This window comes from Mauremys reevesii, linkage group 3 (assembly GCF_016161935.1).
Source record: "Mauremys reevesii isolate NIE-2019 linkage group 3, ASM1616193v1, whole genome shotgun sequence".
Lineage (NCBI taxonomy): Eukaryota > Metazoa > Chordata > Testudines > Geoemydidae > Mauremys > Mauremys reevesii.
This window is the reverse complement of record NC_052625.1, coordinates 112887395-112900501: the sequence shown is the minus strand read 5'-3', so window position 1 is coordinate 112900501 and position 13107 is coordinate 112887395. Positions and strand designations below refer to the sequence as shown.

Below are 13107 nucleotides of genomic sequence, written 5' to 3'. Positions count from 1 at the left end.
TGAGTAGCGTCCAGTCTCCAACTCCAAGCTGAGGTGATGGAGGGATCCTCGGACTTGCTGTTCAGTGTGCTCTCATCCGCGGTACCGGGCAGAGTGGCCCTCCCACTGCATGAAGGGGTGGCTAACATCTCCAATGCGCTCTGACAAACGCCGGCCTCCTTTGCGCCGATATCGAAAACGACACAGCGCAAATATTTCGTGCCCACAAAAGGTCATGAATACCTCTCTACCCACCCGGCCCCCAACTCCCTAATAGTGGAATCCATCAATCATAGAGAAAGACAGGGTCAACCAGGACCCACACCTAAAAAATAAAGACTCTAAAAGACTGGACTTGTTTGGCAGGAAGCTTTATTCATTGGCCAGCTTCCAGCTCCGGGTGGCCAACCACCAGGCCCTCCTCAGTCGCTATGAGTTTAACTTGTGGGGGTTGCTACTAAAATTTGAGCTCTTCCTTCCTGAGTGCGAAAGGAAGGATTTTAAGGCGCTGGTGGAGGAGGGCACTGCCGCCGCAAGGGCTGCTCTGCAGGCGGCAGCGGTGGCGGATGCAGCTGACACAGTGGCTCGGTCCATGGCCTCGGCCATGTCTGTGCACAGGGCATCGTGGTTTCTGCTGTCAGGGCTCTCCGTGGAGGCGCAGTCTGTGATGCAGGATCTTCCTTTTGATGGCAAGGACCTGTTTGCAGAATAGATGTGAGGCTCTATGGCATGAAGGACTCACGTAAGACCCTTCAAACCCTTGGGCTCTACGTTCTGCCCAGAGAAAAACCTAAGCCGCAAACCTCCGTCCCGGCGCCCCATCCGAGATACAGACCTGCCTACAAGAGGTCCAAAACTCAAAAGAGGCGACCTCAGTCTCGCTCTGCCCTGCAGCCTGGGCCCTCCAGGGGCAATTTGCGCAGCAGGGCAAGAGGCGGTTTTGACTGGTTGCAGGAGGGTACCCGGGTGGCCCCCCAGAGGATCCTCCTACCAATAAAGTTTGCCTTCAGCAACCGTTTGTGTGCATTCCTTGCGGAATGGTCCTGAATAACGTCGGACCAATGGGTCCTCAACACCATTTCCCAGGGTTACACACTACAGTTTGTCTCATCCGCACCCTCTCACCCCCGTCCCTCGGACGGCAGCGGGGACCTGTTGCATCTACCCCTGCTACAGCAGGAAGTGGGTCGGTTGCTCAGCTTGGGAGCTGTGGAAAAGGTTCCGTGGGAATTCCGGGGGAAAGGGTTTTACTCCTGTTACTTCCTGATCCCCAAGGTAAAAGTGGGGCTCAGGCCCATCCTAGATTTGTGAGACTTCAGTCGGTTCATGGTGAAGTGCTGGTTCCGCATGGTCTCTCTGGCATGTATCATACTGTCATAAACAGTTAGTTAAGGGTTAAGGTTTTTGTCTACCTGTAAAGGGTTAACAAGCAGTACCTGTGGACACCTGACCAGAGGACCAATGAGGGACAAGATATTTTCAAATCCTGGTGGAGGGAAGTTTTTTTCCTGTTCTTTGTTTCTTTAGAGAGTCTCTCTTGGGAATTAAGAGAGTCCAGACATCGTAATCAAGTCCTCCTAGGTTTCTGCAATAAATTATTCTATTCAAGCTAGTGAGTATTAGCAAGGAACTAGTATTCTTATACTTTTATTTCTGAATTTGCAATTCTGTGTTTTGCTATAGAATTTCTTTAAGTCTGTACTGTGATTGCTTTTACTGAGAAAGAAGGGAGGGGGAATTCTCTCCAGAGATTGATAAGTTTAGACCCTGTATATTGTTCCATCTAGGTTACAGAGACAGTGACTTTCTTTTTTATTCTTTAATTAATTCTTTTCTATTAAGGACTTGGCTGGTCTTTCCTTGGGTGGATTCTCAGGGAAAGAGGAGGAGGGAGGTATCCCTCTGTAGTTAGATCCCGGTGTCTCTCCTAGGAAAAGGGAGGGGGGAGGAAGCAGGGGGAAATGGTTTATTCCTCCTGGGTGTAAGAACTCCATGGATTTGGGGCTCTTGGGATCCCCTAGGATTTTGGGGAAGGACTGTGTCCCAATCCATGTACCTGATTGGGTGGTGGCAGCTTTTACTAGATCTAAACTAGGATTTTAGTTTAGAGATAAATTTCATGCAGGTCCCCATATTGGAACCCAACAGCTCTAAGTGGGGGTGAGACCTATGACACATACCCTCTCTGGATCCTGGCAATTGGTATGTGGCCCTGGACCTTCAGGACGCATACTTCCATGTCCATATATTCGAGGGGCACAGACGCTTCCTCCGTTTCCTAGTAGGACAGGACCACTACCAGTTTACGGTCCTCCCATTTGGCCTGTCCACTGCACCCAAGGTGTTCACAAAGTGTATGGTGGTAGTAGCGGCCTACCTTAGACGCCGAGGGGTACAGATATTTCCCTACCTCGACGACTGGCTGCTCAAGGGCAGCTCGCAGCCCCAGGTACAGAACCACGTGGACCTGCTCTTGGCTACATGTGCCAACCTAGGCCTCTTAGTGGACGAGACCAAGTCGACAATGGTTCCGGTGCAGCGCATAGAATTCATAGGCGCTCTCCTAGATGCCTCCAAGGCCACAGCCTCACTTCCTCTGGGCAGGTTTCAGACTCTGAAGGGGCTTATAGCCTCAGTCACGGAGTTCCCCATCACCACGGCCAGGGTATGCCTGCAGCTCCTGGGCCACATGGAGGCATGCATGTACGTGGTCTGCCACACCAGATTTCGGATGAGGCCCCTCCAACTCTGGCTGGCCTCAGAGTTCTCCCAGGCCCAGGACAAACTGGACAAGGTCCTATTGGTACCAGCGTGGGTGATCACCACACTACAATGATGGTCCTGCCCAGCCAATATGCTCCAGGGAATTCCCTTCCGGGACCCAACCCCGTCACTAGACCTATTGTCCGACACGTCGGACTTGGGCTGGGGGGCCCACATAGGGAACTCACAGACCCAAGGGATGTGGTGAGCCATGGAGCTGTCTCTTCACATAAACTTCAGGGAACTGAGGGCAATACGCTTAGCCTGTGTGGCGTTTAGCTCACAGGTGGAGTACTCTCAGACAACCTGCCGCGATGTTTTACATAAACAGGCAAGGTGGGATGAGGTCCTCGGCCCTCTGCCTGGAAGCCCTCAGCCTCTGGGAGTTCAGTATAGCCCACAACATCTCCCTAAAGGCTTTCCACCTGCCAGGCATCAACAACACACAGGCCGATTGCTTGAGCAGGGTTTTCTCCTCCCAACATGAGTGATCGCTCCGCTCTTCTGAGTGTGGGGCATTCCCCAAGTGGACCTGTTTGCGACCTGACAGAACCGCCGTTGCCCCAGGTTCTGTTCTGGGGTGGGGTGAGTGGGGAGGAACGCGATCTCAGATGACCCGACCATGACAGGAGGAAGGCAACTCCTTTACTGCCTTACCCCATTTCCCCTCATCGGCAAGGTCCTGGGAAAGTGAAAACGGACAAGGCACATGTCCTCCTGGTTGCCCCAGCCTGGTCCTGGCAGAATTGGTACGGGACCCTCCTGGGCTTGCTGGTGGCACCCCCGCGGCCATTGCTGCTCCGCCCAGACCTACTCTCCCAGAACCAGGGGCCGCCGCCTCCATCCCAACCTGGCTGCCCTCCGTTTGACAGCATGGCTGCTCAATGGCTAGATGCGGAAGAGGCAAGGTGTTCTGAAGGGGTCAGGCATGTCCTCCTAGAAAGTAGGAAGCCATCCACGCGCTGAGCCTACCTAGCAAAGTGGTCCCGGTTCTCCAGGTGGGCAGGTGAGCGGGGTACTTCCCCAATGGCTGCCCCGCTCCCACTTGTCCTTGAGTATCTCCTTCACCTTAGAACTCAGGGCCTGGTGCCTTCCTCCTTCAGGGTGCACCTGGTGGCTATTTCGGCGTTCCATCTGCCAATCCAGGGCTACTCGGTTTTCTCCCACGCCATGACCGGGCATTTCCTCAAGGGACTTGACCAGTCCTTTCCTTCTGCTAAAACCCCAGTTCCTCAGTGGGATCTAAACTTGGTGTTATCCCATCTCACGGGGCCACCGTTCAAACCCATGGCCACATGCTTATGGTCTCACCTTTCATGGAAGGTAGCCTTTCTCGTGGCTATCACGTCAGCCCAGTGGGTCTTGGAGCTCAGGACCCTGACCTGTGACCCCTGCCCCCCCATGGTCTTTCACAAGGACAAAGTGCAGCTCCGCCCACACCCTGCATTCCTTCCTAAGGTGGTCTCCGCCTTTCACATGGGCCAAGACATCTTCCTGCTTGTCCTCTGCCCCAAACCTCATGCCTCTAGTGAGGAACGCCGCCTCCATACGGTCGATCTGCGCAGGGCACTCACATTCTATCTGGATCGGACTAAGCCGTTCCGCAGGTCCTCGCAACTCTTTGTTGCTTCAGTCAAGCGCATGAGGGGTCAACCGATCTCCACCCAGTGACTCTCCTGGTGGATTACATAATGCATCCACACATGCTACAACCTAGCAGGGGTTCCCTCACCAACTGTCGTGAGGGCTCACTCGACAAGGGCTCAGGCCTCGTCGGCTGCCTTTGTGGCCCATGTCCCTATCCAGGACATCTGTAGAGCCGCTACCTGGTCCTCAGTACACACGTTCACGTCGCACTATTTCGGTAGGGCTGTGCTTCAGTCAGAGAATCTGTGAACTCCTACTCACCTCCATCAGACATAGCTTGCAGTCACCTACTGTGGAATACACATGAGCAAGCACTAGAAGAAGAAAGGACAGTTACCTGTTCCGTAACTGGTGTTCTTTGAGATGTGTTGCTCATCTCTATTCCACATCCCGCCCTCCTTCCCCTCTGTTGGAGTTGGTCTGGCAAAAAGGAACTGAGGGTGGGGGGAGTGCGCGGCACCCCTTATAGCACTATAGAGGCGCCACTCCAGGGGTCGCAGCAGTGCTCCCCCTACGGGTACTGCTCAGGGAAAAACTTTGTGCACCGGTGCTCGTGGCGAGCATGCACACCTACTGTGGAATAGACATGAGCAACACATCTCGAAGAACGCCAGTTACGGAACAGGTAACTGTCCTTTGTATGTATTTCTTTTGGGTGTCTGTTAGAGATGGAAGGGAGATCCTTATGGAGCACTGAAGAGTGTTATTGAATGTAGGCAGTATGAAGATGGAAAGGAATGCACTAATATTTCCTCCTCTTATTTCCCTACTTTTAAGGTTTTGGGCACATGGGTGTATCATGCTGCAACCCTATTATTAAAGCATAGCTTTTATTTGTCAGTACATACAGAATGTAATATTTTCTTTTTAATTCTTCTTTCTGAATCTTAAGAAAATTGTATAAACTGATCATAGGTTATATCTTTTAATGGAAAAAGCCTATGTTAACTAGAGGAATGATTTGGGCATTGATTATTAGTTTCTATGACCATTTTTAATGAAGCTTTAATGGTACATCTTGAGATAAAAGATGTGGTTAAGATGAACTATCAAGCAATAATAAAATGTTTTTGATTGTACACTTTACTGTTTTGTGATTAATTACAGATAAAAGATGTGGTTAAGATGAACTATCAAGCAATAATAAAATGTTTTTGATTGTACACTTTACTGCTTTGTGATTAATTACAGTCATGGCATATGTCTATGCTGGCACATAAAATGTCATTTCCATCTCAAGGAGATGTACCCACACTAGATAGAGCTAGCGCATTAAAGATAGAAGTGGAGCCACGGTTGTGTGAGCAGCGGGGTGGGCTGGATGCCCCGAGTATGATCCCATCTGAGATCCTAGCTATGTACTTGGGCAGCTAGCTCATCATGCTGTGGCAGCTGCTCTTCTGTTTGTAGCACACTAGCTTGATCAGAGCTACATTGGAGCTGCAAGGTGTAAATTCCAACCCACGTAGAAATACCTATGTCCTAACCCATTGTAGGAAGGAATATTGTCCGGCATGACTCTAATTTTAAAAATGTTAAAACCCTTCCCCACTTTTTAACTTTTTGTAGACCACTGACTGTTTCATACAGCACTGAACGCAAAAGAAAGACTTTACTTACCTGAGTAGCTTAAAATCTTAATAGTTTACAAAAGGTGGTGGAGGTTTCACTCTCTTGCCTTATTTTATTAATATATTTCTGCCTTTTTTTTTAATTTAAAGTATTAAGGACTGATGACTTTGACTTTTAACTTTGTCTGGAGCACAGAGAACATGATATAACAGGAAGCTGGTACCTCACTCCCTAAGACGCCCTTTCTGCCCTCTTCCCTTTATTGAAGGCTGCAGCTTAGGCTTCATCCTCATGTGATCTCATGTTCTCAGTTCTCTATTGATTGCCAGAATCCTCCTGGAAAAAGAGGCTACTCAGAGCCCAATATTTCTCTCTGCTGTACACAGCAAAGGGAATATTACCATGAGAGAGGCTATCTTTATATATGAAGGCTGTTCTGTATTTGCTTTGTGGCTCATCTTTGAGGGCCTGAGATGTAGAAACAAAAAGGCATTTCAGAGTATTTTATCTGATCATCCCATGAATGGTGATTGCCAAGAAGGTGTCACTCTACAAAATAAATAGTTAACCTTACAGTACTGTATTTTTTTAATTAGAAAGTAATTTAAAAAGTTGATGGAACACAGTGTTTTCTGCAGTTCTGAGGTGGCTTTCCTGGTAGCTCCTCCTACCAGATTTTTTCTGCATTTAAAAGTTTTTAATGACAGCACTATCAGCCAGTTTTTCCACAGCTCGCTAAGTTCTATTTTCCGTTATATGATTTTAAAAGCTTGAAATTTATCCAGATATACTTGAGACTTCATTTTGAGCAGATGCCTGCATAAGGATAAGTAATAACAATCGTGTTTTTGCACTACACAAGTGTTTTAATTTTCTTTGGAAGTATTTCTTTTGAAATATTGAAACTGTTTTTGTTCATTCCAGTATCAGTCCTTCCCATATGGCAAAAATGGATTCAAAGTAGGAATGAAACTGGAAGGAGTGGATCCTGAACACCAGTCAATGTACTGTATTCTCACTGTGGCTGAGGTAAGCACCAGGACTGTACCTGAATGAAGTGTGAGGCTGAGAATAGAAGTGTTTTAAGAAACAGTAAATACTATACTGGAACAGTGCTCTGTTTAGTGCTGTATTTAGCAGTAATAGTCAGTGACAGATTCTTCAGAGGAAGATGTAAACTATTGTTAGGCATTTAATTGCCTAATGCTATACCATGCGGAATATTTTTTCCTAATGAATATAATTTTATTAAATTGTACCAAAAATCATATTAAACACAATATCCAAATATCAAGGAACAATTACACATGTTCATGGATATGAATACATAATATTTTAGTGTTATGGTGATACATAAGTATCTGTATAATTCTGTAACTTTGGAGAAATCTACGGTATATTTAAAAGAGAAAATATAAAGAACATAAAGATGCATGAAAATTGATAGCCCTTGAATATATATATATAACCAAGGGCTTAAGTCCTCTGTAGTTATCTGGACCTAAATTTTGTGGCAAAGTGCCCTGGGTTCTGTCAAATTCTAATGTGGCAAACTGAAAATTCTTTCAGTTTGAGTTACATTTAAGTTATGGCAGGTTTGAGTAAATTAAATATGAAAAAGAATAGTGCAATGAGTACATGAATTCCTTTTTATTGCTTATTTTGATACTAAATTTGATTTATTTTAAGCCACCCCTAAATTCTGGGGAAGCTGGATGCTTTTACAGCTGGTTATAGGATAGTAGTGGCATTTGGCACCCAGAAAAGTGTGGGAGATGGTATGGACATTTAGCACGTAGGAGACTTCAGCAGTGAAGAGGAGCTGCATCTCCTCTTTCCATCTCAGGCACTAAGGTGACTATTTTATTGAAGAATAGGGTCCTTTGGGATCTCCCCTTTCACATTTGCACTTCTTCTTACATAATGCCCCTCATTATCTCCTTGTTATAATGACCTATCCTCCAAAAGAGGTTGTCTAGACACACCTCTCGGGTTTCTGTTTTCTTGTAGCAGTATGTTAAGTGCCACTCATACTCTGAATGAATAATAATAATATTATTATTAGCACTTATACAGGGGTTTTCATCAGAGAGGTGCTCAGATCTGTTGCAGTCTTGCTTTTTGTTCCTCCCTTTATTAAACTGCATTATTTTTATATTATTGGCATGAACAAAAATAAAAAGTTGGCTGAATGCACAATGAATATATTTTAGTACAGAGACTATTATGCTCAAGTGTACTTTTACTAAGTTGTACACTTTTTGCAAACTGTTGTTTTTAGGTTTTAGGCTACAGAATACGCCTCCATTTTGATGAATATTTGGATTGTTATGACTTCTGGGTGAATGCTGATTCTTCAGACATTCATCCAGCTGGATGGTGCGAGAAAACAGGTCACAAACTTCACCCACCAAAAGGTATTGTCTAACTTTCAGTTTAAAGATTTATCTTTCACAAAGTTGCTACTGCTTTTTTTTTTTTTAAATGTCTTTTGATTTGTATTCCAAATCACAATACAATAAGGGCAGTCCACCTGTTCATTTCTCTTTTGCTTCCATCTTACGACTGTAGATAATTAGCTTTGTGAGCTGATAGCTGTCATTGTGAAAAGGTGGAAGAAAGGTAAATGCAAAGCATTAATAGATCCTGTGGAGCCTGATGAAAGAACAAAGAGACAAAGGGAAGGAAAGACTCTGCTTTTGTGTAAAACTAAGAGAGAGACTAAAAAGCAAAATGATCAGAATAGTTATTCAAAGGGTACGATGATGGGAGGATGAAGAGACCAAACTAGCCCCAAAATAAAAGTGAAACACATATCTTTATTGCCTTGTACACTTTAAAGGGCTTGAATTTGTAAGCCCTTTAATAACTTACAATGGGTTGCCCAAAATGAGGGCTGAAGGCCAGCTATGTGTCCTTTAAATATGACCCACGGCTGGCCATTATTATTTTGTTATTTATAAATCACCATCAGTGTACATGGAGCTGTACAGACAAATAAAGATAGTGTCCCTGCCCCGAGGTGACAGATCTTGGTGGGGAAATAAAGGATAAGGGTATCAGGCTGCAAAATAACAACATGCAGTATTTTATCTGAGTGATGTGTACTGGTTGAAAATATGCCTTATTTATTTTGATTTTAAATATCTAACTATTTTAATGTGGGAGGTGGAGTCTAGCCATGTATCCTCACCAGGCAGAATGCCTTCAGTCACTTTTCTGGTGCAGCCATATTCCACACTGCCTTCAAACAATGCAACTTCTATGCTGTTTGGTTGTAATGTAACCCTGAACAGTTCAATTGTGTAGAATTGGTCATTTATTGAAACAATTTATAATATTTCCCAAAAGCCATTCCTCCCTGCCGCTATCTTCTTGGAGTCATGGCTTTCATGTGCTGAATGAATAGGTAGTTACATATCCAGTTGTTCAAATACTGCTGTTGTTATTCTGGCAGTATTCACTAGGTTTTGTACTCAGTGGTGAGGTTTTGTGAGCTTGTCCCGTATAAATCCCTGGTTTTGGAAGCTTATTCATTTAGTCCTAAAATACTGCTGCTGGAGGAGAGCTGCTATACAAGATCTCATCCTCTGAGTCATTTTTTTCATTTGTGGGGAAAATTTTGTTCAGCTATTTTTTGTTGGTTTTTATATTGATGTACCATGAAATGAGTTTGTTTGTTTTTTTTAATTATTTTTGCACTGCTCTTAAGGCCTCATGTGGTGATTAAACCTGCTTTTAACTGGGGGAAACTGCAGCCTGTCATTAACACCCTCTGCATAACTACATCTATTAGAAGGGGTTCATCAATATACAGTGCAATGTGGTTCTACTGTCCCCAAGACATCCCAGCTCTTTGGAATACCAGGATTGTGCTACTGCACTTCTCTCCAGGGCTAGCAAATACATTCTGGGCTCTTCCCTTGGGCTGGCTTGCTTCATTCTACCCTAGGATTGCTTCTCTTCCTTGTCATATGGTCCACTGGATCTCTTCTATTCCTGGCCAGATGAGTTCACTCCTTTCCAAATCTTCTCCTGAATAAGACTGTTAACTTATTCCCTGCCTTATCCTTAATTCTGATATGCTCTTACTTCCCTGTAAGAGTTTGCTCTACTTCACAGCAGTTGCTAGGCTGAGCTTATTCCAGTGCTGCTGTGGAGGGGGTAATTATTCCCCATTCACAAGGGAGTTGAATGTGCTGTTTCAATAGCACTGATGGCCTCTGCTGGCTCTGGTAGCAAAGGAACATGACATGAAATTGAACCTGTACCATTTCATATGATGGTGTAGATGTAATGCATGTTTCTAAAGGAGTTGAGAAGGTTGTTACTGCGGTTACATTGTAGGGTCTCTCTCATGTCAGTGACAGTAGCTCCCATAATACAAAAAAGTACTATAACCCCTTTCTGGAATATGAATAGACCCAGATAAAAGGCCCCCCCTTTTTTTTTCCTGAGGCGAAAGAGATTTGCATGAGGCTTGATTATGGTCTCATTCACACTAGTTTTATCGCTGCATAATCCTGTTGACTTCAGTGGAGGTACTTCTGATTTATACTGGTGTGAGATCAGTTAGGTCCACAGCCTTGGCTTAGTTTGAGTCAATGTTTTTGCTTACCTTAGTCCAGCCTTTCGTTGTTTTCTTTTTATGCCTTTCAGCTGGACTTCAGCTCCTGCAGCCACTTATAACCCTTTTGTGTAGGATTCCATCCAAATTTTAGAAAACCTACCTTAATGAAAGCATCTAACCTTGCAGACTTTAGCTGAACCTGGACAGCCCTAGTCCTAATGCTAGGACTTCTTGGGACTCCAGTGATCATAGTCATAGAGTTTAAGGCTGGGAGGTGGGTTCCTGCGGCCTGCTGTCTTTGTTGCCATGGAGATGGAAGGCACACTGCAAAGACTGACATAGACTGAGAATAAACTGTTCATTCCACTTTGTTAAAGGTACAAATATGCAGCAGCAGACATAAATAATAGCATACCCCTCACCCCAAAGCCCACTCTACCCAGCCCTTCTCTGTATCCCAGGCCACCAACACCAGCCAGCACCCGTACACTAAACCCAACAACTGAAATTAGACCAAAGTGTTACAGCCCCCGCAATGGCCGGGAAATTATTAAATAAGAGAGACCCAGATCATCCTGGCAATATAGCTATTCCCCATCAGATGCCAAACATGGAAAAATCATTAAAAAAAAAAACACTTCTTTTTAATACATGCAGGAACTATCATAGAGATTCTTCCTACATCTGGCAGAACTTTGATTTTTGCAAAGGCCTGATGACCTTGTAAAGACAGACATTTTTAATTTTACATTCCATCAGTAGTTCTACTGACTATTGTGGGACTACTCTCAGTGCACAGGGATAAGTATTTGTGTACGTCTTTTGAGTATCAGAGCCCAAGAAAGTAGAGTGAAAGAAACAGTCTGTTTTATAACACTTGTCTAGCCCAAGGATTCCAAAGTGTTCTTGTGATTTATTTTTTTTCCCCAGTGTTAAGCCTTTTCATCATAGGCGGCACACTGAGGCTTCTGGAGCCCATGCATATACTGTGAGAAGCTTTTCTGATTTCCATTGTCATGTAAGACATGAAATTGCACATGAAAAAAGAATATTCAGGAATCTCTGATTATAAGAGGTAGAATTATAGTCGGGGGGTTGGCCAGTGAAGATGTTTCATTTTGTTCCAATAGTTCATCCACAACTTGTTGTGTATTTTCCCAGTATTTCTGTAGTGCTACAAAATTCCAAAGTATATACAATATGCCACTGTTTTCCATGGTACACCACTAGTATTTATCTCTGATATGTGTTTCTGTTTTGGCATGTTGGGTTTTTGGTTTATTTTTGTCTTTTTGTCTTTTTTTGGAGTCCAGTAAAGATCATGAATCAAGAAGTAAGTGGACTAACCCTATTTTGAAGTTTGATTAGATTATGGTAATGTTCTGTGTGTTAAGCTATTTGCTGAGACCACACAGACGTTAAAGGTTGTGCAGTATGTGGCATCTTGCTTAAGTATAATATTACACAGGTGTTGCATTACACCAATGCTCTAGGATCTGCACTGGCAGCCAGTATTTTTCCAGGTATAATTCAAAGTGTTGGGTTTATTGGATAATCAATAAGTAGTTTGGAACCTGGATAATTGCTTGTCTCTCTCTGTAATACTGCCAGTGGAGGAGCTTGAGCTGAACTATGCTGATTTTAAAGGGATGGGGTGTTGCAAGCAGGGTATTCTCCAGGAAAAGTTTTGAACTCATGAATTCACTCCACCTTTGTGTACCACAGCCCTAGCTTGTCAACATTTGGGCATGCTGCAAAGTCCATCCTTTCTGCTGGGAGTTTAGGAATGAGTGAGCTTTGGGGTGAGGGTCTGGTGGTGGTCATGTCTGCTGCTGCATGTTTGTATCTTTAATGAAGTGGAATGAACAGTTTATTCTCAGTCCCCTCCATGTCAGACTTCACAGTGGGCCTTTCTATCTCCATGGCAGCAAAGACAGCAGGCCACAGGAACCCAGCTCCCAGATATTGTGTGATGTTCAGTACTAACAGTTGAGAAGTAGAGCTGTCTGGAAAACAAGAATTCAGTTTTTCATTAAAAATTTCAGATGTTTGAAAAATTGTTTCGTTCCGATGTGGAATAAAACAGAGACCTTTCAAACAATTTTGTGCAAAATTAGTGAGTGAGACGTCCCCACCCCAGAATAGCCAATAGCCCTGTAGTTAGGATACTGACCAGGAATGTGGGAGACCCAGGTTTAAGTTCTAGTTCTGCTGGTTTGGAGTAGGGACTTGAAGCCAGGTTTCCCACTTCTCAGGTGAGTGTCCTAATCATTGGGCTATTGGATATTCATGGGTAGGTTCTGTCTCTCTCTCTCTCTCTCTCTCTCTCTGACCAGAAATTACATCCTGGAAATCTCAACGAATTGGCATTCTTCCATTGAAAAAGGTTTTGTCAAAAAATTCCCAACCAGGATTTCTTGGAGGTAACCCTGTTGAGCAGGCTTCAGTGAACCCAACTCATATCCACCGTGTGGGCGAAGTTCATGCCTAGAGTCTTTCTTTATTAGGCTACAGAGAACCCAGCTCTCAGCTGGCGTGTGGGGGAGGTCCAGGCTGAGACGGTTGAGCAGGCCTAT

General features: G+C 44.5%; 1 protein-coding gene and 1 long non-coding RNA gene across 12 annotated transcripts in view; one reads left to right on the top strand and one right to left on the bottom strand.

Moving 5' to 3' along the window:
- LOC120401675 overlaps window positions 1-10810 on the bottom strand; it is a 35303-nt gene extending 24493 nt beyond the window's left edge. For both annotated transcript variants that reach the window (XR_005596637.1, XR_005596638.1), the window contains exon 1: window positions 10580-10810. This is a non-coding gene — a long non-coding RNA (uncharacterized LOC120401675). The remainder of the gene's footprint in view (window positions 1-10579) is intronic.
- Window positions 1-13107, top strand: part of L3MBTL3 (L3MBTL histone methyl-lysine binding protein 3) — a 153367-nt gene that overhangs the window by 52657 nt on the left and 87603 nt on the right. For all 10 annotated transcript variants that reach the window (XM_039531841.1, XM_039531836.1, XM_039531842.1 and 7 more), the window contains 2 exons: window positions 6886-6990; window positions 8243-8378. In XM_039531841.1, coding sequence (XP_039387775.1) covers window positions 6886-6990; window positions 8243-8378 — 241 coding nt within the window. The remainder of the gene's footprint in view (window positions 1-6885; window positions 6991-8242; window positions 8379-13107) is intronic.